Genomic DNA, 20761 nt, shown 5'->3' with positions numbered 1-20761 from the left:
CCGAGCCGTCGCTCGTCAGTCAGGCCGCCGCCGCCGCCGGGCCTCCAATTCGCTAGGTGCGTCTGATTTCGAGTCTCACCAGCCAGGTATCCAAATTCCCGGTTTTTGTTCAGTTTCTTGCTGACCTTTACATATGTGTTTTCTCACCATACCCTCCCTCACTTTTGGCCACCGAGCTCCAGCTCCTCAAGGCCACCACATCGCACTACCTACCGACCTAACTTCCAGTCTTACGTGCTGTAGGGTTGGACGGGTTTGTGGTACGAACCAAGAACCGGGAAGCTAGAGGCTTCGTTCAGTTTATCGGGCACACCATCTTTTCTTTATCATTTCAATTGAGAGACCGGTGGGATATGTACCACTGGATACCACTCTGTTGCGGGGGTCAAGCGGGATATCAACGGCCTTCTCTTCCAAATGGGGGGTCATCATGAAAAAAAAAGATTGACAACGTCCCTTCGGGTCCTTCAACTGGTAGCCCAGGAGTGGCGGGTGGGTGACAGCCAAGGACGAAAAGGGTGAAGCCATATCGACGATGGCTTGCTTGGGGTTACAAGATGCTACTTGCCAAGATGCAGGATTGATGGTGTGCCTCTTCACCCCATTTGGGAGCACAGTGGATGATGGGATACAAAAACCATGGTCCGGTCTGCCGTCCTCCCCTCCCCCGTTCTCTGAGAAGATGTTTCTTTTTCCTCTTCTTCTTCTTCTTCTGTTACACACACCCGTATTTGATAGGAACGGTTGTTTACGGTTGGGTTTGCTGTCCCACGAGAGGTTGCCAAGTGCTATACCTCTTCAACTCTACTTCTCCTCTTCTTCTTAACAACAACAACAACACTCCGAAGAAATGGCGTATCAACCAGTTCGCCATCAGCGCGTAATAAGCGCAGACAGCCTGACTCCTCTCACAGCGGCCATAGAGCCTCAATCAGGGGATGACAACCAAAACAATCACCAGTCTATCCCATATGTCAACATCAACGACATGCAAGCTGATGCCGGCTCCGTTCCTCAACAACCAGACCAGATACACCCGGTTCAACAGCCTCTGTATGCCGACCAGCAGCAATTCTATGACTACCAATACAACAATGGCAACTACCAAAGCCCTCCGATCCAACAAGTGCCCTTCGAAGGCCAATATCTCACTCAAGATGGCTTTTCCCCAAACAAACAACCAGCAACCTTCGCCGTCTCTCCCATGTCCGCCTCCCCGGCCTCCTGGGAGAAACAACGAAAGCACGCCAACCGACAGTCCGACGTCAGCACTTCCTCCTCCAAGTCCGACAGTAAGCTCTCAGCCATCTTCTCCAAAAACGGCACCTGGACCTACGAAACCATCAGCATGCTGGTCGCCCTAGGCGCCGTCGCCTCCATCATTGCCGTCCTAGCCACCTACGACGGCCAACCCCTTCCTTCCTGGCCGCACTGGATCACTCTCAACGCCGTCATTGCCATCCTAGCCACCGTCGCCACAGCTAGCATGAGTGTCCCGCTATCAAGCGGGCTGGGACAGCTGAAATGGATTCGCTTCAAGCAAGGCCGGGCCCCGCTAAGCGACATGGAGATCTACGACGACGCAAGCCGCGGCGCCCTCGGAGCCGTGAACATGCTCGTCCGCGCGCGGGGCGGATTCGCGGGTAGTTTTGGTGCCGTGGTTATGATCGTTGCGCTGTTTCTCAGCCCTTTTGCTCAGCAGATTGCTACTTTTCCCACGCGGATGGTCGAGAACCCGTCCGGGGCAGTCAACTACCGCACCGAAACGTACGGCCTGGCCCTTCACGGTAAGGGAGAGCTCGGCCAGGCTTTTGTTCCTATCCTGCCCATCAAGGCGGCTGTGTATAAAGGTCTCTTCGCCGAGGACGGTAGGCCATGGATGGGTTTGCCGTTTCAGTGTTCAACAGGCAACTGCACGTTCCCGCCCATCGAGACACTGGGCGTCTGCCACAAATGTGTCGACATGTCCGAGTACATGACGCGGTACTGCCCTCCTGGGGTTTCTGATCAAGACAACTGTGGCTGGCAATTACCCTCGGGCGCCGCCAAACTCAACTCCTCGGATCACGTCTTCGGCATGACCTCTCTTTTTCCCGGCTCTGCCACAGGCGACGCTACTTATAGCACCATCATGAAACTCATCTTCATGGGCACCGAAACCAACGCCACCGGCCCTGGCGTCCTCGCCCCCTGGGCAACACAATGTTCCCTAACCGTCTGCCTCCAAACTCTAACCTCCAACATCACCAACGGCTTCCTCCACGAAACCCATCTCGGCGAGCCCATCACCAACGACACAGTCCCCTCTTTGTCCTCCCTCTCCAGCAGCATCAACGCCCTCGAGCCTCTATCCATCCAATCCCCCACCAACTCTTCCCTCACTTACTCCATGTCCATGCAATCCATCTTGGCCATGCAATCCTGGTTTTCCCGATTATTCGCCAACGGCACCGCCTCCCGTAATCCCAACTACATCAACCAGACCATCTCCAAACTGCCTTCTTTAAACTCCTCCCCCAACGTCGTGGTAAACCTGACAGTCGGCATCTCCTCAGGCGAAACCTTCTTCGACACCGACATCGTCCAGGCCTTTTACTGGAACTACTACGAATACCCCTCCCCTTCGTCCCCGCCCAAGGGTCTAGAAATGCTCATGTCCGATCTCGCCGTCGCTCTCACCTCTACTTTTCGGACCCTGACTGCCGTACCCATCAACGGCACCTCGCTTAGCTACGAAACGTTTGTTTCTGTAAGGTGGGGCTTCGTGGCGTTGCCTGTCACGGCGGTGATTCTGGCGGCGGTGTTCTTGGGGTTGGCGGCCTGGGAGACCAAGAGAAGCGGGGCGAGCTTGTGGAAGACGAGCGCGCTGGCCATGTTGTTCCATGGCTTGGATGAAGATGCGAGGGAGCGGTTTGAGGATTTGAGGAGTTTGGAGGCCAAGAAGAGGGAGAGTAGGTATGTGAAGGTTAGGTTGAGTGCGGAGGAGGGGAGTTTGGATGGGAAGGGGGGCACGTTGAAGATTGAGAGGGGGGTTGAGTAGGGGTGGGTGTGTTGGTCTGTGGGATGCTTTTGGGGTTTGATGAGGGAATTGAGTTTTAAATATCGGGTGCTAATGGCATATATGATATGTGACTTTGAATACTGCATCATGGTGCTAAAATGTCTACTCATAAGTTCCTACCCCTTGAAACATGTTAGTAGTATTTGACTGGGCACACTCACATCATGATCAGACCTACACCTAGGAAGCAAATATCATATACCAGATATTCCTCACATACACCACTGCCTACTATACTATGGTATCAACTAACAGTGAAGGAAGCATGTCTTTTGCACAACCCCCAAATTATTGCAAAGACTAGGTATGAAGAAGCATGAGACGAGTGCAAAATATGACCCCTTGTGCGAGACGATGACATCAAATATAAGAAAAAGGAATAAACTACCCCATCAGCATCTACCTACTTTACCTACCTATGTTTTCACCATCCGTTCTTAGTATGGATGGCATGCACTTGCCTACCTACCTAGGTACCTACATCTATTTAAGGGCATGGAGGTCCAAATAACTCTTTTATGAACATTTACTGGGAAATTTTTAGCAATCGAAAACTGCATAGTGTCCAGCTGCCTAGAGGTAGGTAGGCATTTGACAGAGACATTGTGTACCTACCTATTGGATGCCCGGGAAGTGCAAGGAGATTGAATAGAGGTAGGTAAGTAGGTACCTAGTAGGTAGGTACGCTATCGACAGAAAGGAGAAAAAAAAAAGGAAACGAAGTACAAGCCGCTCGCAGTGTTCAATACTCTCCCTCCCTCCCTCCCTCTCGTCTTTACCTGCCTAGAGGTATCCTCCCCTCTCGAGATGATTTAGGTTGTTGTCAAGTATTTTGTTGTCAATTATTTTGTTTTTGTTGCTTCCAGGCGTCAAAATGATATTATCACCTACGTACGTACATACATACAGTATTCCAGATCCGTCATACAGTAAGTAGTCATTGAGCTTTTTTTTTTTTTTTTTTTTTTTTTTTTTTTCTCCCATTCATTTCCAGTGCTTTGGGGGAAAAAAAAAAAAAGACATGATGGGGTTTACCAGCCTTGAAGTATGTGGTTGATCCATTTGGTCCAGTCCGTCCGAGCCTGAGTTTATCAGTAAAGTACCTAACTATAGGCAATACACTCGTCTGATACTTGTGCTATTCAGACGCTGTTCCGTTCTTCATGTCAATCGGGCAGCTGTTGGACTCCTCCCCATGTTGGGTACGTGGCAGGTTCTAAGTATGCTATCACTGATGTTTCATGTTGTCGCGAATGCGCAGTACTCCCTAGTACCCAGATGCTGATACGATGCTAATACACAGCTAAGTTGCGCTCTACTATGTATAGTCGCGCCGTCTCCCCTTTTCTCCCTTTGATTGGTATGAGGTACATGGAGGTACCTACTATACAGAAGATGATGGACAGGGGGGGTGGACATGCTGGACTGCTTGCTGTCTGTCGTCAAAACGTCGAGGGATTACCTACTTACCAATCTCAATTCGTCCGGTTATGCATACAATACCTCTTTTACCAAAAGCTCACTTGCGATGGAAGCAACGAATGTATGTTTATATCAAAACGCGACAGCGACATATAAGGTCAACAAGAGATTCTGTACTTGTTTTTGTAAAAGCGAGGACCAAAAAGGCTTGATGTTGACGGAAGATGCAGTGGTTGTTATCCCGTTGCCTGCCGGGGGTGCACAACTAATCATACGTTTGGTTGCATTGTAACCGAAATCAATCAGACCACTACCGATAGATACATAAAGGCAAATAGCAAGCAGTGTAAATAACGAAGCCCGTATAGCTCAGTGGTAGAGCGCATCACTCGTATTCCACATTTGCGATATGATGAGGTCCGCGGTTCAATCCCGCGTGGGGGCATTCACCAAACAACTAATTTTTTTCGAGTTCTCCATCACGGATGGTGATTGATGAAACTAACTCTTTTTTGTTTCATTTTTGACAATTCATTTCCCAATCGATGTTTCTTTTGCTGCAAGGTTCAGTCAGGTTCATGGAAAAACAAGAGCTACCTACCTACGGTTAGTGCTGCCACGATAGACAACGGGCACCGTAAAGCTACGAATTCCAAAATTGTTCAAAGGTGGAAAGGTGTGTAGACGTATAGTTTTGTCTTTCTTTCTTGCCTATCGTCCACGTCCTGCGAGGTTGCAACATGCTGGAGGACCGAGGTCTATAGATAGCGATATTTTCGACGGCAAGTTGATTGTCTTTGGACTCTAAACAATTCTCTGGTGTTACCGACGACGTGCTTCAATCCATAGTTTTTCTTGTCTCTGTAGCTGCACAACACCTACGGCAACCAAGCGCACTTCGAAAGATACAGGCCTTCGTTGTGAATGACAGATCGAACGCGATTCAAACCCGAAATCCTCTTGTGCTTCGTTAACCCGCAGATTCTCATATGTAACCGTTTCCGGCTTAGAAGCCTTCAGCGAGCGCTTCGACATTGCACACCCTTATCATCTCTTCACCACATACAACACACACAACACACATAACGTCAGCGGGAGGTAGTTTGATACGTCTGGATTTGACATCTCTTCGCCTAAGCCCATGAGTAACCCAAGATAACACACACACATCGGGCTTTTGCTTTTAAACCTGCTGCCTTCCATCCTCAAGCTCTGCTCTCTCTTTTTTGATTTTCTCCGAGCTGGCCGTTTCCACCAACAGGACCTCCAACGAGCCAGCCCTCGCCCCTCCAAACATGGGCCACCTTCCAACAACCTACTGACGACGAGATCATCCTCCGCAGTGGCCTGATCTTGTCGACCCACACCGCTTCGTCAATTTCGGGGTATCATGAAGTTGTGTCCAAGTGAGAGGTAAAACCGTGCCGTGAAGTGCCTACGTGAGCTGACATAAAAGTGGAGAAAACCTTCCCATTCCGAAAGTTTTGTGTTCCGTGCCGTCGTGTCTCTGTGCTGAAAGAGCATGAAGCCGATGGTGTATATATCGAGAACCGTGGACGCCGAGATTTTGACCGCTGCATTCGTTCGTAAAGACATACATAAGCGTATTAAGAAGGGAATATAACAAGTTGGTAATGATGATGGCTAGTGCGAGAACCCGTTCACTGCAACATGGCCGTCACCGCTGATGTAAGCGCCGCTGTCACCTTTGGTGTGAGCTCCGCCGTCACCGTTGGTCTGTTCGGCTTCCTAAGCAACAGGGGCCACGGGGGCAACGGGAGCAGCAGCGAGACCCTGACCAGGGTGGCCAGCGTTCAGGTCGTCCTGCTTAATCTCGCCGTTGGTGTGGGGCTTGTTGGGGCAGTCGCGCGAGATATGGCCGGTCTCGCTGCACTGGTAGCAGGTCTTGCCGGCGGTGTTGAGGGGACCGCCGTTGGGAGCGGTGCAATCGCGGGAGATGTGACCGAGCTTGCCGCAGGCGTAGCACTTCATGGCCTGAGCCTGGCAGTCGCGGGCAAAGTGGTTAGGGCCACCGCACTTGTAGCAGGTAGCGGGGCGAGCACCGCCAGCAAAGCCACCACGTCCGAAACCGCCGAAACCGCCACGGCCAACGGGAGCACCGCGGGGGATGCCAGTGGGAGGGTTGGGGCAGGCGCGCTGTGGGAAAGAAAGACATGGTTAGAGGGCCACACGATGGGTTACCGGACATCAAGAGCTTCGTACCATGTAGTGACCGGGCTGGCCGCAGTTGTAGCAGCGGCTGGTAGACCCGGCGCCGCTGATGCGGAGGGTAGGGCAGTCAGCCTGGACGTGGCCGAGACCCTGGCAGTGGTAGCATTGCTTGGCCTCGGTGCTACGAGGAAGAGGGCATTCGCTGGACTCGTGGTCTGTCGATGGGAGGTTAGAGAATCGCGATATAAAGCTACCAATCAGGGAAGGAGAAATGACGTACTGGGCTGCTTGCCTGTGTCACAGTGTTAGCTCAAGTTCGAAAGGCGGGACGGGAGGACGGAGGGGTCGGGCTGTTTAACTTACAGTTGTAGCAGAGTCTGTGGGGGGAGGAGCAGGCCTCGGCGTGGTGGCCGAGCTCACCACACTTGTAGCACGCGCGACGAGAGAGGGAAGACATGGTGATGGTTGATGTATATATGGAGGGTCTGCGAAGTTGTCATGTTAGAAAAGATCTGGCTGCCGTTGAAATAGGGCTGTGGCGGCATCTTGACAGGTCGCCTTTTGGTCGAGTTTCTGTGCCCCGCGCCCAGCCCTCATCGTTGTACATAATAAGTCTCGCCGGAAGAAGGGTTCAAGTCCGATCCGGCGCTGAACAGTGCAGGCAGATGGTCGTGCCGGGCCAGTGTAGGTCGCACCACTACCCGTTACGGTTCAGTTGCCGATTCGACGCCTGAACGGTTGGATGCGCTGAATTAATGCCGCCGACAGCCGAGGTAACCATAACAGCTGCTTGGGACAATGCGAAGCAGGGAGCGCCAGCATTTCCCGGTCCGCGAGGGCATCAAGCCTTGGATAAGTAGCTCCAGTGACCTGGGCTTGCGCAGCACAATTCCCATGTCCGACTGTGGTTGTGGTGGCGTATGAAAGGCAGAGGTTCAAGCCTCAAGGTGCAGTCATGCTCGAATAAAAGGTGCTGGCCGATGATGCGATAATGCGCGGTAAAGTGGGGGTTGGACCGTCGTTTTGGTAAGCAGATGGTGCTCGCATGATTTGCGACAGCAACCAGAGGGAGCGAGGGCAAAAGCTGATTGTGTGCGCAATGTTTGTCGGACAGTTTTCGTCTCTGATATGTCTTGTCGATGTTGTTGTTGTTGTTGTCGTTGTCGTCGTCGTCAACGTGCTTGACGAGCAGTACCACAAGGGAGGGCGGGGGAAAACGGGGGACCTGAGACAGGGCAACCAGACTCCAAGGCGACAGAACTTGAAGACCAACTTGAAGGCACCACAACACACCGTGACGCCGTGTGATGGGATAGAAAAGAAAAGCAGCTTGAACTGACCTTTGATAAAAGAAGACAGATACCCAAACAAGAACTCGAAGGACTCTCTCTGACAACCTGCAACAAAACTTCTTTTCAACTTCAACTTCTTCTTCAACCGGCTCACCAACTTCAACACCAAGAGAGAGAGAAACCCAAGAGAAAACCGGGAGCGAGCGTACCCTGTGCTGGTGATTATGGATCAAGGAGCGATGCTGGACGGAGGAAGGGAAAAGAAAGAGAAAGAGGGGGCGGAAAGCACGGAACACACAAGTAGGACGAGTAAGGTAGGAGACGACTGGGCCACCCACGGCTGCCCGCTCTCTGCGTGCTGGATCACCTCAGAAGACTGGATGGAGCCTCTCCAGTGTGCGTGCCTCATGCGCTCGGGATTCTTGGCCAGCCAGCAGCAGCAGTTGACGCCAGACAGGCACCGCAGACAGGGAACCTCACTCGAGACCTTTCCCAACTGAAAGAGACTTGAAAGGAACCTTGTGCTTCTCCCCCCCGCCCCCTCCTCCCAAGTCCCAGCGTTACCTTGTGCGCGGGTTTAAGCAGAGCATGGGTCTCATACCAGGCTAATGATGGGATAGAGGCAAAGTATAGACGAGGTACCCAGATGTCCCCTGCCTCGAGTTGTGATTTTGGGAAGGCGCCTCTCTCTCTCTCTCTGCCACAGGTTTCCCCGTATCTCATGCTGACTATCTAAATTAGGTGTCCAGTGGTTGGGGATGAAAGCTGTGACGACTCTGTTCTCTGCCTCCCTCTTCAGCGGGCATCCGATGATTCGGAGAGATGAGTGGGCCCGAGTCTCGATTGCTAGGTTTCCTTTTGTCTTTCAGCTCGGGCCTCTGCAATTTCCTTTCTCTTTGTTGGTTGTCTCTTCCTCGAAAACTACATAGTAAAGTATCGAATCCCCGTCGTCTTCCGAGAGGGATCAAGGAAGCCTACAACCATTGTCCATAAATTGCGGTCACAAGAACTGATAACCGCCCCAAGACCCTCCAGCACCACATGTACCTTACCCAAGTCATGGATCACGTCCACGGATGATAACCTCATCATGTTCCTTCGCTTCCTCCTAGAACAACAGTCACTGATAAACCACACGCTAAAGAAAAAACTCTACGAGTTTCTTGGCAGGCTCCACTTCTGCCTCTTTTCCCTTCGCTCCATGCTGCAGTGGTGGCCTCTCCAGTGACAGTGACTCGCTGCTGCTGCTGCTGCTCCGCGCGCACTGGCAGCTGGAGGTCCGGACCACTGCAGTCCTTGAACTCGGAATCTGAGAGCTCCACTCGCCCGACCTTCAGTCGCAGGAACATGCCAAGCCTCATCACTTCGTCTCCAATTCCAATTTCTGTCGTCGCGTCGCATGGCACCGACGACTCGATGCCCTGCCCGGTCGGCGCCTAGAAGGTCTACTTTCCACCATTGTGTCCATCCCACGTCTTTTTGTCGTGTTTGCTCGGATGGAGGGCTGCCATTGCTTGCGACTGGATGGCATGGACGGATGTCCCAAGAAAAGGAATCCAGCAGCACGTTGCTGATCACTTTCTTTCTTACGGATCATCTGGGCCTCGAGGCATGTCGACGACGGCAACAGTCCGACAGGAAACAACGGCTGGCGGCAGGCAGTTTGCATGATCGCATCTTCTAGAACGGGGAAAGAGCTGATCCACTCATCTTCGAATGGGAAATATCGATCTAACAGACATGTCGAGAGCAGCAAATCAGCAGTGAGCCCCTTCACTCAGGTTTCAACAGATAGTACAGCACTGGCATCTTACCCACGGCAATGTCATGTTTTTCAAGTCGACTGATGATTCAACACATTCACATGTTTTCGGAGCTTCAAGTGGAAAGTGGACGTGTCGGTGGTGGTGTTGGGCTGGACTGACTCGAATGGAGACCAGTTTGCGACAACGACCGGCTACCATTCTGTCCCGTACGACCACCCACTCAACCCCGCTGCAGGTCCTTGGACAGCTGGGGAAACCATCCCTGCCAGTCTTGTCTGTGATACACTACCAAGCTCAGCTGTGTGGTGTAACCGACATGCAGGGCACTGCGGTCACAGGGCGATTGGTAATGAACTCTGTCTGGGAAGACACATTGGAAGGGGAACCCCACGGAAAACCGCCAAAGAGTGTGGCGATAGCACGGGATTCGAGGACCTGCTCATCAAGGCACAAAGAGTCTACATTACCAAGTGGGAAATGGCTTGCAAAACATCGCCTCTTTGATTTCTCATCAAGGCGTCGGTTGCCACGGCTTCAAGCTTCGGCATCAGCTTCCGAGCTTTCGCCAGTTTCCCCGCGTTTTGGTACGCCTCACCTCATGCTTTGCCTGATACGTACGCGCCGGTTAACCTTGACGCGGAGGCTTTTGCTGGCGCGAGACGTGTATAACCAAGGGTTACACGGAAGCATTACCACCAGAACATCGAATTTCACAATCGATACCCGAAGTTGCTCAAGAAGCAAGTCATCACCACGGGCCGGCCTGGGCGTGATTCGGGACATTGTGTACATACGGCCAGCTTACATAATGCGACGGAGCAAGCAGAAGCAACCAATCACATATCTCGAACACAATTATCACCACCAGAGCTCGTCTGTACTCTACCAAGTCGAGACTCCAACAACATTGACATGAAAGCTTATGTACATTTTGAAGCGAAGTAATCGTTTCTCATACTCGATTCCAGCACCACCATACATCCAACTCTAAGCTGAATCTGTTGTTTTACACCTTTCTCATGCCAACCGCCTACCAGCCCTGCCGCCGGTTGGTACGTCAGTGGCCGGCGCGATGGACCGCGGTTGCGCCTCAACCACATAGCTGACACCGTCATCCGAGCTGTACGACGGAGGCCGGCGGAGAGTTCCCGGATTAGGACCGTCTCTGCTGCCAGCCCTGGACCGAGCACCCTCGGAAGTGGCCTCCTCGTCCGGAAGAGCGGGAGTAACAGCCCCTTCGTTGCGCATCCAGTAGATGCGGTTGGGATCGACTCGCTGGAAGGACCATGTCAGCAATTTTGTTTCGTACATCTGTCTGGAAGGGGGGAGGTATATCAACTTACCACAGACTCCCGCCACTCTCCATACTCGGGCGGTTTCGCTACGGCCGTAGCACTAGGAAGGCCAGCAGCCTCCTCATCACGCGCCAGAACAACACGGATCGGCGTAGGCGGAATGGCGTATGGCCCTTGGGGGGCATGGATATCTCGTTCATGATGGGCCAGTCCGCTTTCCAAGTCTCTGCGCTTGCTGCGTCCGCCTTTGAATGCCAGCATCACAAGGCGGACGACACTGTGCAAGAAAACAATGGCTCCCAAGACGACGACCAGGATCATGGCGATGGTGAATCCGCTGCCCTGGACCTTATGGGTGACGGAAAGGGCGAGATCTGGAAATTGTTAGTATGGTTGGACCCAAACAAAACATGATAAGGAAGAGGGGGGAGAGAACTTACAGACGATGAGCAAACAAGCCAGAATCATCCCCGAAACAACAGATCGCAAAATCAGCCTCCGTTTTGTCCGCGACCTCACCCACGGGAAACAAAAGAGGAAGTGTTTCGGCGGTGGTGCTCTTCTTTTCCTCCGCCCCGAGTGTCCTCCTCCAGCAGCAGTCGTCCTCGCCGATCTCGAGTGAGATCCCGACCCGGAACCTTCATGCCTTCTCGAGCTGCTACTCTTCTTTTTCCTCCTTCTCCTTCTCCTCTCTTCATCACGCGCATGTCTATGTCTCCCTGACGTTGTTGACCTGCCATGATCTCTTCTCGAGCGATGACCCCGACTCCCATGACCAGAGCCAGCTCCAGCTCCCGTTCCAGACCGGCCGGATCTCGACCTGCCACCACTTCCCTCTCTACGGCGCTCACTACGCTCTCCATCCCTCTCACCCCGATGCCGTCTCGTAGCTGTCCTCCTGGGTTCCGTCACTCGCACCGTCCTCCCATCTCGACTCGCGCCCCGGTTCCCGCCCAGTAATCCAAACCCATACCTCGAAGCTCCCCTCGCCGCCGCCTCTCCCCCTCTTCCCCCATGAGAAGAAGACCCATCCCTAGTACCAGTCCCATCCCTCGTAGGCGGCCCATTACTCCCCCTACTCCAGGTCCTCTCCACCCCAGGGACATGCAGCCTCGTACTCGGCAACTCTTGTTCCCCAATTCGAAAAGCCGGTGACTTGGGCGACACTGGGAAATTCACCTCGGTAGCGGGTGGTAGCCCATCACCTGAATAATGGCTTGATGCCGGGCGCGGTCTACCGCCGCCTCCGCCCAAGAAGCGGAAAGACATTCTAGGAAGAAAGAAGCGCGAGGAAGACCGGCGTTCGACTTCTGCCATTTCTTCTTGTTGTTGTTGTTGTTGTTGTTGTTGCTGGGGGATGGGTGGTGGTGCCGGAAAATTAGCTGGGACGTTCCCGGGCCCAGGCGGCGGGACGCGCAGGGCAGGGTGGATGCCTAGTTGGGCTTCGAGGTTGCAGTAGAGATCATCCTGAATGTTTGTGGTCATGTTGTTGTTGTTGTTGTTATTGTGGTGGGAGCGTCGGTTCAGAGTGCTGCTGCTAGATGGGTATTGAGCTCGTTGCTGATGACGATTCCTGGGCGAAAGGGGAGCAGTGTCGGAGTCACGAGAGGATTGGGAAGAAACGGAGCGGACTTCTTCGTCTTCGTAGAGGTCGTCGTCATCGGTCTCATATTCGTCGTCAGAAGATAAAGATGAGGCGGATTCGGGGTAGTTGTAGGGTCTTTGAGTGCGGTTGTGGTTCTGGTTTTGGTTTTGGCGGTAGACTGCTGGGAGGGGAGCGGGTTGTCCGGTGTTGTGAGGGTGGTCGGCGGCTGTGCCGGTTGGGGCTGTGGTTGTGGTTGCGGCGGCAGCAGCAGGGGGAGGAGCAGGGCTGTTCCGCCGAAGACCTTGAGGGAGGAAGTTGAAGCGGTCCATTTTTTGGATTCCGTAGATTGGGTGAGTTGTGTGATTGTAAAAGTTGTTATGATAGTGAAGAATGAATTGAACTGAACCGAATGAGTTGATCTATCGATTGGCTTTGGGAAAAGTTGTACGCATAAGTGGTGGTAATGGTGGTGGTGTTGGTGAAGGTAAGGATCGTCGCGCCGTTTAATCTTGCTTCAGTTGTTCATGATGTGATCGGTTCGTTATCGTTGTTGTTGTAAGTATGTCCTACTTCCTCGGTTTTGTCTTTGACAAGCCTTTTCCCGCACTTGTCTCTGTCTCTGTCTCTGTCTCTTTTTCTCTCCTCTCTCTCTCTCTGGGGTATCACTGAGGTAACCAAATGTCCGGCTCCAGGCTTGAACTTTTTGTATCGCTATTCGTTGTTGTAATCGTAGTCTTCGTCGTCGTTCCGTGTTTCTTTTCCGAAGTCCAGATCCGATAAAGTTGAAGGGAAGGAATGGAGGAAGATAAGAGCAAATTGGGTAAAGCGAACTCTTCTCGAAGAAAAATTCGATGTTCGGTGTCTGGCCACGAAGAACAAGGGAATGTGTTGAATGTAAATGTGGATGTGAACAGAACAACTGCGTCCGCAGAGGTGCAGAGTGTGCGACGTGAAGAGGAAGAAGAGAATAGAGAAGGGAAGGAGGGAGAGAAGAGAGAAGATGAAACGAGCAAAAGAAGAAGAAGAGGAAGAAGAAGAAGAAACGGCTCGTTAGGAGGAGTGACTGCAGGAATCCGGGGTAGGTATAATAGATGGACTAGAAGAGAATGTGTATGTGTGTATGTGTGACTGGGATGCAAGCTATGAATGGATCAAGCTGTGAAAACCTCCGTTCCTCCTAGCCAGCTAGTGTAGGTACATAGGTTGACAGCTTGCAGTGTGTTGTGTGACCAATTCGATAACTGACTGGATTTCCCGGTGTCGGTGGGTTGGTTGCACAACGTCAAGGAAGTGTGTGTGCAGTGACTTGAAGAAGAGAGAGAAAAAAACAAAAAACAAAAATCACCGAGGAAGTACTATAGTGTAGGTGAGTGTGGGTGGATGGATGCCGTGGATGTCGACAACCAGACAGACAGACAAACAGACAGACAGACAATCGACGTGGTAAACACACTAAGACGAACAATCCGTCCGTCCCCTTTCAAATTTCAAACCTCGACAGCGAATGATGTGCTTCGTTTCAGGAGGGATAGAAACAACGACAACAACACTTCTTTTGGGTACCTATGGAGTCTCCATGTGGGTGACGGACTACTACGGGGAACCGATGGATGGATATGGATGGGTTATGTATGTACACTACAAGGCTGTGTGTGTGCTTGACATCCTATGGATGACGGGCGTTTGGATATGACGAAACGGACGGGCCAGTCGGCTAGCCAGCTAGGGGTGGTCGAGGGTCGAGGGATATTACTTATGTATGTATCATGCAGCAGGGGTACCTACCTACCTAAGGAATAGGATGTGAATCTACACTCGAAGAGAAGACGCGCTGATCGGATTCATTGTATTGGGTGTTTGGGTCGCAAGCTTTTGTTGGGGAGGAGGACGACGGGGAAAAAAAAAAAAAAGTGGAAGCGGATGTGACGCCTTCCACTTTCCTTGCCTTGCATGGTGGCTATCGATCATTCTCAGGGCCTCAACGACTGACAGCCCAGACGGATGGACGAGAGTGGTCAAGGGACCATAATAAAGTTTGTAGTCTACATACATATCAGTTTCCGAGTCCCTGAATTGGACCACAAGTGTTGGCTTGGGTTGCACGTCAAGGTCGTAGCTGAACAAGACATATGAACCAACCAAGTATTCGGGATGGGCGTTGAGACCAGTCATTGGGCTTGCTGCTACCACTCAAGAAAGAAAAAACAACCGTGATAAAATGCTGCTGCATGTACATATGTATATGACTTTAAAACAATCACAGCAACACGAAGCAGGAACAACAGCAACCCTAAAAAGCTGTACCTTACATACACTATGGTACAGCCTGCATCTAGACTACCACTCACACCCACCCACCAGTTTGACATGCCTCCCCTCTTCCCAAAATGATTTGTTTCGACGGTACCAGGGGCGTATAAGCCAAGACCGCGACCGGACCAATATGGACCCCTGGAAGCGTCAGAAAGGGGCAAGTCGAGCGGCAAATGATTGGCTGGGAGTTCTTGTCCAAGTCTTTAGGGCCAAACTGCCACGGCCACTGGGCGACCGACGGTCGGGGCTGTGAGGCGTTTCAGGCGCACGTTGGGGAGTGCCAAAGCTCGTTTCAGATTGGTTGATGGGCAGACTGAGGGAGCCTTAGAGCCAGAAGATGGGTTGTGCACTACATCAGCGCGGTGAACCGAGGCAGATAGATTGTCGAGCCATAGGGATTGCAGTTGAAGAATGCCATGCGCCCAGAGCTCGCCGTCCTCGAGTAAATAAAGGTCAACGTTGCCAGTGGACGCAAATAAATCCAGTCCCTTGTTGTCTAGCCTCTCAGTTGAGCCATGTATTCTTGCTTGAGCTTCGTCCAGTTCCATTCAGGCTGGGTATCTAGTTGTATGTAAATTATGAATGCAACTTGTCAATAACTCCTTACGCCATGCGTCCCTCGACCTGTTCCTTTTGTGACATTAGCGGGGTGCGCTGATACACCAGCGTTGTAACCTTATCCAATTCCAGACTCTTTCTTCCCAATTCACCGGCCTCCAGCCCATGACGTCTTGCTAGCAGCAAGCTTGGAGCCGGCAATATCTTGCACGCAACTGTACGGCTAATGGTGATTTTTGCCATAGACTGCAACAGATGATGGGATTCCCCGGGTTTGGGTGCGAAAAATCCTCATTTTTTGAGGGGAGCCCCATGAGCTGGCCCATGTACATGTTCTTTCCTCACTTCAGCTCGCCGAGCAGCATGGTCCTATCGGACGACGCAGAGAGAACTACAACATGGTAAGCTACTGCAGATGACAGCCAAAACGCAATCAACTTACTAAGAGGGTCAGTGCCGGGAGAGAACTCGGCTACGTTGACCGTTCCCTTGTGGCCCGGAAGCTTGTACAAAAGCTTGCCAGTGTCACTACCCCAGATGACCACGGTGCCATCACCCGCGCCCACCGCAATCTTCTTGCCATCTTTGTCCCAGCTTCCCTTGATGAGGTTTTGCTCCATACCCAGCGGCGCGCCATCAAAGGTGCGAATGTGCCTATCCGCAGGAGCAAACGGCCTGATATCCCATGTCCTCGCTGTCGAATCCATGGCGTACGAGAGCAGCTGTTGTGAATCTGGCGACACCCGCAATGTGGTGACAGTATCCTGGTGTCCAATCATCGAGTACACGACGGCCTTCTTCCTCACATCCCAGACTTTGATGTCATTGTCAATTCCACCCGAGTAGATCTCGTTACCGGCCTCCGACATGGCCACGGCGGTTATGGGGAAATCGGTCTCGATGTAGTCGGCGGCGTTCTTGGTTCGCGGATCCCAGATGCCAATCGTCCCGTCGTCGCTACCGCTGATGAGCAGATCCTCGCCGCGTCTCGAGATGTCAAGTGAGTTGACGATTTCTTCGTGTCCGACATAGCGCCGTATCCTTGTGCCTGATGTAAGGTCCCAGCTGGCAAGGTGCATGTCGGCGGAGGCGGAAAAGAGGATCTCGGAGTCGCGCGACCATTGGAGGTCGAGAATGGCACCCTTGTGGCCGTTGAGGACACCGTAGTTTTCGCAGTCGCCATAGGTTCTCCAGAGCACTGTAGTAGACAATTGTTAGTAACTGGTCCCCAATTGTCAATGCCGGCAGCTGATGTGAGTTGGGACGTACTGATGGTACGGTCCATGGAACCAGAAGCTATAAGGTTGCCAGTAGGGTCGAACTTGGCCGCAAAGATCTCGCCCGAGTGGCCGGACAGCTCCATCACCGGAGCCTGGAGGCTGCTCGTACGGGGCGCTGTCTGGATAAGGTCACCGCTGCTGCCAGTCGCGCTGGTCCTCGTGAGGGCGCGACTCGAGCCCAGGTTGGGTCTCTTGACGAGCTGGCCCCCGCTGGGGTCATCGGACGCAGGTCTCTTTTCGGAGGACATGGTGTGTGGCTCGGAATTCTGGTATTCAGGGTGATCGTAGCAGTAATCGGGATGGTAGACGGCAGGCGAGTTGATGTCAGAGCAAAGCAATTGGAGTTGGTGATACCTTTACGTCAAGTGGATTTTTGATTGCCCGCTCTCCGTCGCGACGGAACTTGGCGATTTTGACTTCACGTCGGGCAGTTCCCTGCTGCAACACTTGAAGCCGCTGAAAGGCTAAGCCTGATCAGGCTAGATGACAGAGCAAGTGGATCCACAAGGGAATGTGCGGGTGGGGCCCCAGCTCCCGCTGTCGAACCCTTGCGGTTCCCTTTGGTGCCCAGAGCTCCCGTCGGCAGTGCCCTGTGGTGCCTGCCCCGGGGCAGACAGATCGCTGAAGGTGTCAGCGGGGCAGTAGGTCGCCCGCGGCTGAGCTTCCACTCCAGCTTCACGCAGTTCCATCGAGGTCCCCAACCGAACTCCAGTTCCATTCCGTCTTCTGTCTCGCGGTACAATCCCACCGCCTGGCTTGTAACAAAAACAACATCATCGCTCATCATTCTGTCTTGTCGCTACCATCGTGTCTGAAGCACTGGCCCGCGCCCCGATTGTATCCCCTCTTGACCCCATTGTTTTATGAGAACGGTATAGATCATACAGAGGCTCGCCGAGCTTCTGATTTCCAGAATTCGCAATGTCGTCAGCAAGCAAAGCATCCCGTTTGGGGGAAGAGTAAGTCGGGTCCTAACCAACACCAGACAATGTGTTCTTGTTTGCTAACGGCCGGTTGTTACTCTACAGGATCTGGAAGTAGGATCGCCCCTAACCCCTCGGTAACAAGATGCCCTCGCAGTGCTAACTGCCAGGCAGGACGAGGATCGAAAAAGTTAACGCCGAACTAGTCGTCCTCACCTACGGAACCATAGTGGCGCAGATATGCAAGGACTTTGAGAATGACTATGCCGAAGTCAACAAGCAGCTGGATAGAATGGGATACAACATTGGCCTCCGTCTGATCGAGGACTACCTGGCCAAGTCCAACACGATGCGCCGGTGCTCCAACTTTCGCGAAACCGCAGAGATGATCGCCAAGGCAAGACCTCCCCGGTGCCAACATTTAAATGCCTCTTGCTAACACTACCTGTCGCAGGTGGGCTTCAAGATCTTCCTCAACGTCACCCCAACAATCACAAACTGGACAGGCGACAACAAGCAGTTCTCCCTCGTTTTCGACGAGAACCCCCTCGCCGATTTTGTCGAACTGCCCGATGACGGCCGGGCTCAAGACCAGCTCTGGTTCTCGAACATCCTGTGTGGTGTGCTGCGCGGTGCTCTCGAGATGGTACAAATGCAAGTCGAGACCCACTTCATCAGCGACGTGCTCAGGGGCCACGATACGACCGAGATGCGCGTCACGCTCGTACGCTACATCGACGATGAACTTCCACCCGAGGACGACTAGGAGACCATACAATCGAATAACAATTAGGAGTTGGTCCATGAGGATGCGAGCACCGAAGTAGCCGACACTCGCCAAGTCTCGCCCGAAAGCGATAATACGGCCACGGCAGACGAGGTGACGGCAGAGGCTTTTGTGGCTTTCTTGACGGACATCCGCACCAAAAAAGGAGACGAGATGGATGAGCAGCAGGAACCACCTGGAATGACCGATGCCCAAATCCTGCCCCCACGAGAGGAGGTCTTTGAGGATGTGGAACTCGGACCGCAGGAGTCTCCCATTCGGTTCCACAAACCAACCACTAGGCTGCGGATCGGCACTTGGATGAGTGAAAGATGGAAAACACATTCACCAATGATGAAGAGAGAAGGGTATGAACAGTAATAGACGAGCATATCAGGCTCTGGAAGGATGGAGTTGGGGCGTCCGTTCAGTCACAAATCCCGAGCGAAATCAGGCAATGGCTTATAATGTTTTACAAATGATAGCGATACATATACCTCTTCTTCCAGGTCCAGTTCGCATCGCCCATGCACAGAGCTACTGGTGACAGATCTTTATCTGACAGACCTTAGCCCCTGTCCTCGGTGGTTCCTTTAGATGTGGCTCAAGTGAACGCATTGGCACATATTTGACGGATGAGTGAGTACCTGCATGTCAAAGAAAGCATGATGCCGCTTCCAGTCGCTGTCGAAACCACGAGTCCGGGCGCTTACTCGAAGAGGATTTCTTTATCATCGCAGCATCCCCCCTTCCTACCGCCCGCTGTTGTTCTCGCCAACGCCATGTCATATGACACACTCGGGGGGAAAAGAGAGAAAAGAGAGAGAGACATCGTAAGCGCCTTGCTCTATTACGATCACCAACACGATCAACACGATAATGGCTAAATCACGTCCCTCTTTCAGTGTCGAAGCACCAAGATTACCAACAAGACCATCGTCATGTCAAAACACAGAACCGCCAAACAATGGAGTCAGAGTTGGTGAGCATACTAGCGCGCAGCTTGCTAATTTATAATGGGCTTACTACTCTTTTGTCCGTCTTGGTTGGAGAAGCCAGGCTACGTTCGACGACCGACCCGTTTCAACTCAATATCCTACAAGACACAACGGGAGAAGAAGGCGTACCTTGATTTGCTACCTCTACACTACAGGAACTACTACCATGGGCTGTGGAATGTCAACTGAATATCGAGAGGATGAGAAAGATGTGAGTGTTTTCTGTGCGAACGTCCCGGTCACCAGCGCGGTTTCCTCTGACACTGACCTGAACCATAGACCCTGATCTTCCACGGCTCTCAATACGGATCCACGTGGCAGCACCAGCCCATGTACCAGCCCATATATGAGCCAGAATCCCAGCCCATCATCCCCATCCAAGAAACAGACAGCACATATAAAGTGACGCTATCTACCTACTGTAGTGCCTGCCGCCTAAACGCTCAAGGAACCAAATGCTCCGACCAATTCGGAAACGCCTGGATGCTTGAACGGCTAGTTTCCGTATCGCCGACTGCCCTACAGCAAGCGGTAAATACCCAAGTATATGGGATGAAGGAGTTGCAGAAATACCTTAAGTACAATCCGAACAACAATCTGCGTGTTCAGCTACGAGGTGATTTCTGCGCTTACTTTGGAAATCCACAAGGACATTCGGGGCCGGAGAAGTACGTTGAAGCCGTGGTGCAAGAGGCTTTGGAGGATGAGGAAGATCGGTCGTTGAGTCCGTGCCGGTTGGTTAGGGATATGATGAGCTATGGGATCAAGTGTTTTCAGACGTGGGAGGGGGTAGATGGTAGAGGGAGGGTTTTCTTTATCCAACCTAGATTGTAGTGGACATAAATAATTGCCTCAAATTCCAATCCATTAGCTCTGCGCTGGACGGGAGACTGGTTGGATACGCGTGAGGAATGTAGTTGAGCGGATAGCTTATTCACTGTTTGGGAGCATGGTGACGAACTTGGAGCATATGGTTCCGAATGTATGAAAGCAGTAGGTGAATCGAAGTCGCAAAGCCTATATTATCGTCAGAGCTTCCTCGCTCACATCGAGGCGGAGGGGTTCGGTTAGGTATCTTGCCGGGGTTGAGAAGTACAAAAATCCCAAAAGCCGTATGGCTACCTAATGTCTCCTTGAATGTAAGCGCTCCCACATTCCTAACTCCTGTCAACCCATCACCTCTTTAGATACCTATGTAGACCTAACAGTTCCAAGCCTAGGGTAGCTTCGAAACCGACCCCCCAACTACCGGACCAGACGTCAAAGAGACCCATTTGCCGCTCCAAGTCGGAATCAAGTCCGAGCGGTTGATCTTTGTACCTACCTCTAC

General features: G+C 52.3%; 7 protein-coding genes and 1 non-coding gene across 11 annotated transcripts; 4 read left to right on the top strand and 4 right to left on the bottom strand.

Annotated features, from left to right (window-relative positions):
• Positions 1 to 153: 153 nt before the first annotated feature.
• On the top strand, positions 154 to 3169 carry NCU05801 (hypothetical protein). Its single transcript, XM_954968.3, has one exon. It carries the CDS (start codon positions 851 to 853, stop codon positions 3038 to 3040), a length of 2190 nt encoding a protein of 729 aa, XP_960061.3. The 5' UTR covers positions 154 to 850; the 3' UTR covers positions 3041 to 3169.
• A 1672-nt stretch (positions 3170 to 4841) lies between these two features.
• Positions 4842 to 4928, top strand: NCU15289. The gene has a single exon. It is a non-coding gene; the product is annotated as a tRNA-Thr (tRNA).
• A 282-nt stretch (positions 4929 to 5210) lies between these two features.
• NCU05800 lies at positions 5211 to 8597 on the bottom strand. Of its 2 annotated transcripts, XM_011396902.1 has the most exons (6): positions 8157 to 8432; positions 7996 to 8052; positions 7019 to 7140; positions 6936 to 6947; positions 6707 to 6870; positions 5211 to 6640 (listed from the first exon to the last, which is right to left on the bottom strand). In XM_011396902.1, the coding sequence occupies exons 3-6, from the start codon at positions 7110 to 7112 to the stop codon at positions 6233 to 6235; spliced, it is 678 nt and encodes a 225-aa protein (XP_011395204.1). In that variant the 5' UTR covers positions 7113 to 7140; positions 7996 to 8052; positions 8157 to 8432; the 3' UTR covers positions 5211 to 6232. The 2 variants fall into 2 exon arrangements, with proteins under 2 accessions (XP_011395204.1, XP_011395203.1); XM_011396901.1 differs by having other exon boundaries at positions 5317 to 6640; positions 7996 to 8597.
• Positions 8598 to 8813: 216 nt separating this feature from the next.
• On the bottom strand, positions 8814 to 9855 carry NCU17275. 2 transcript variants are annotated; one of them, XM_011397092.1, is made up of 3 exons: positions 9762 to 9819; positions 8976 to 9678; positions 8814 to 8898 (listed from the first exon to the last, which is right to left on the bottom strand). In XM_011397092.1, the coding sequence occupies exon 2, from the start codon at positions 9614 to 9616 to the stop codon at positions 9308 to 9310; it is 309 nt and encodes a 102-aa protein (XP_011395394.1). In that variant the 5' UTR covers positions 9617 to 9678; positions 9762 to 9819; the 3' UTR covers positions 8814 to 8898; positions 8976 to 9307. The 2 variants fall into 2 exon arrangements, with proteins under 2 accessions (XP_011395394.1, XP_011395395.1); XM_011397093.1 differs by lacking the exon at positions 8814 to 8898 and having other exon boundaries at positions 8937 to 9678; positions 9762 to 9855.
• Positions 9856 to 10571: 716 nt separating this feature from the next.
• Positions 10572 to 14042, bottom strand: NCU05798 (hypothetical protein). Its single transcript, XM_954965.2, has 3 exons — positions 11449 to 14042; positions 11057 to 11382; positions 10572 to 10988 (listed from the first exon to the last, which is right to left on the bottom strand). Exons 1-3 carry the CDS (start codon positions 12920 to 12922, stop codon positions 10731 to 10733), a joined length of 2058 nt encoding a protein of 685 aa, XP_960058.1. The 5' UTR covers positions 12923 to 14042; the 3' UTR covers positions 10572 to 10730.
• Positions 14043 to 15062: 1020 nt separating this feature from the next.
• NCU05797 (U5 snRNP complex subunit) lies at positions 15063 to 17135 on the bottom strand. Its single transcript, XM_954964.3, has 3 exons — positions 16734 to 17135; positions 15907 to 16662; positions 15063 to 15855 (listed from the first exon to the last, which is right to left on the bottom strand). Exons 1-3 carry the CDS (start codon positions 16990 to 16992, stop codon positions 15806 to 15808), a joined length of 1065 nt encoding a protein of 354 aa, XP_960057.1. The 5' UTR covers positions 16993 to 17135; the 3' UTR covers positions 15063 to 15805.
• A 287-nt stretch (positions 17136 to 17422) lies between these two features.
• NCU05796 lies at positions 17423 to 19393 on the top strand. Of its 2 annotated transcripts, XM_011396899.1 has the most exons (5): positions 17423 to 17703; positions 17773 to 17781; positions 17842 to 18064; positions 18122 to 19266; positions 19339 to 19393. In XM_011396899.1, the coding sequence occupies exons 1-4, from the start codon at positions 17666 to 17668 to the stop codon at positions 18431 to 18433; spliced, it is 582 nt and encodes a 193-aa protein (XP_011395201.1). In that variant the 5' UTR covers positions 17423 to 17665; the 3' UTR covers positions 18434 to 19266; positions 19339 to 19393. The 2 variants fall into 2 exon arrangements, with proteins under 2 accessions (XP_011395201.1, XP_011395202.1); XM_011396900.1 differs by lacking the exon at positions 19339 to 19393 and having other exon boundaries at positions 17480 to 17703; positions 17773 to 18064; positions 18122 to 18946.
• Positions 19394 to 19544: 151 nt separating this feature from the next.
• NCU05795 (hypothetical protein) lies at positions 19545 to 20742 on the top strand (the record flags this gene model as incomplete). The annotated part of the gene is made up of 3 exons (XM_954962.2): positions 19545 to 19642; positions 19711 to 20165; positions 20631 to 20742. Exons 1-3 carry the CDS (start codon positions 19598 to 19600, stop codon positions 20740 to 20742), a joined length of 612 nt encoding a protein of 203 aa, XP_960055.1. The 5' UTR covers positions 19545 to 19597.
• Positions 20743 to 20761: the final 19 nt, after the last annotated feature.

The sequence above is a fragment of the Neurospora crassa genome, linkage group VII (assembly GCF_000182925.2).
Source record: "Neurospora crassa OR74A linkage group VII, whole genome shotgun sequence".
In the NCBI taxonomy this organism is placed as follows: domain Eukaryota; kingdom Fungi; phylum Ascomycota; class Sordariomycetes; order Sordariales; family Sordariaceae; genus Neurospora; species Neurospora crassa.
Note: the sequence above shows the minus strand (reverse complement) of the source record. Positions and strands in the feature narration are given on the sequence as shown.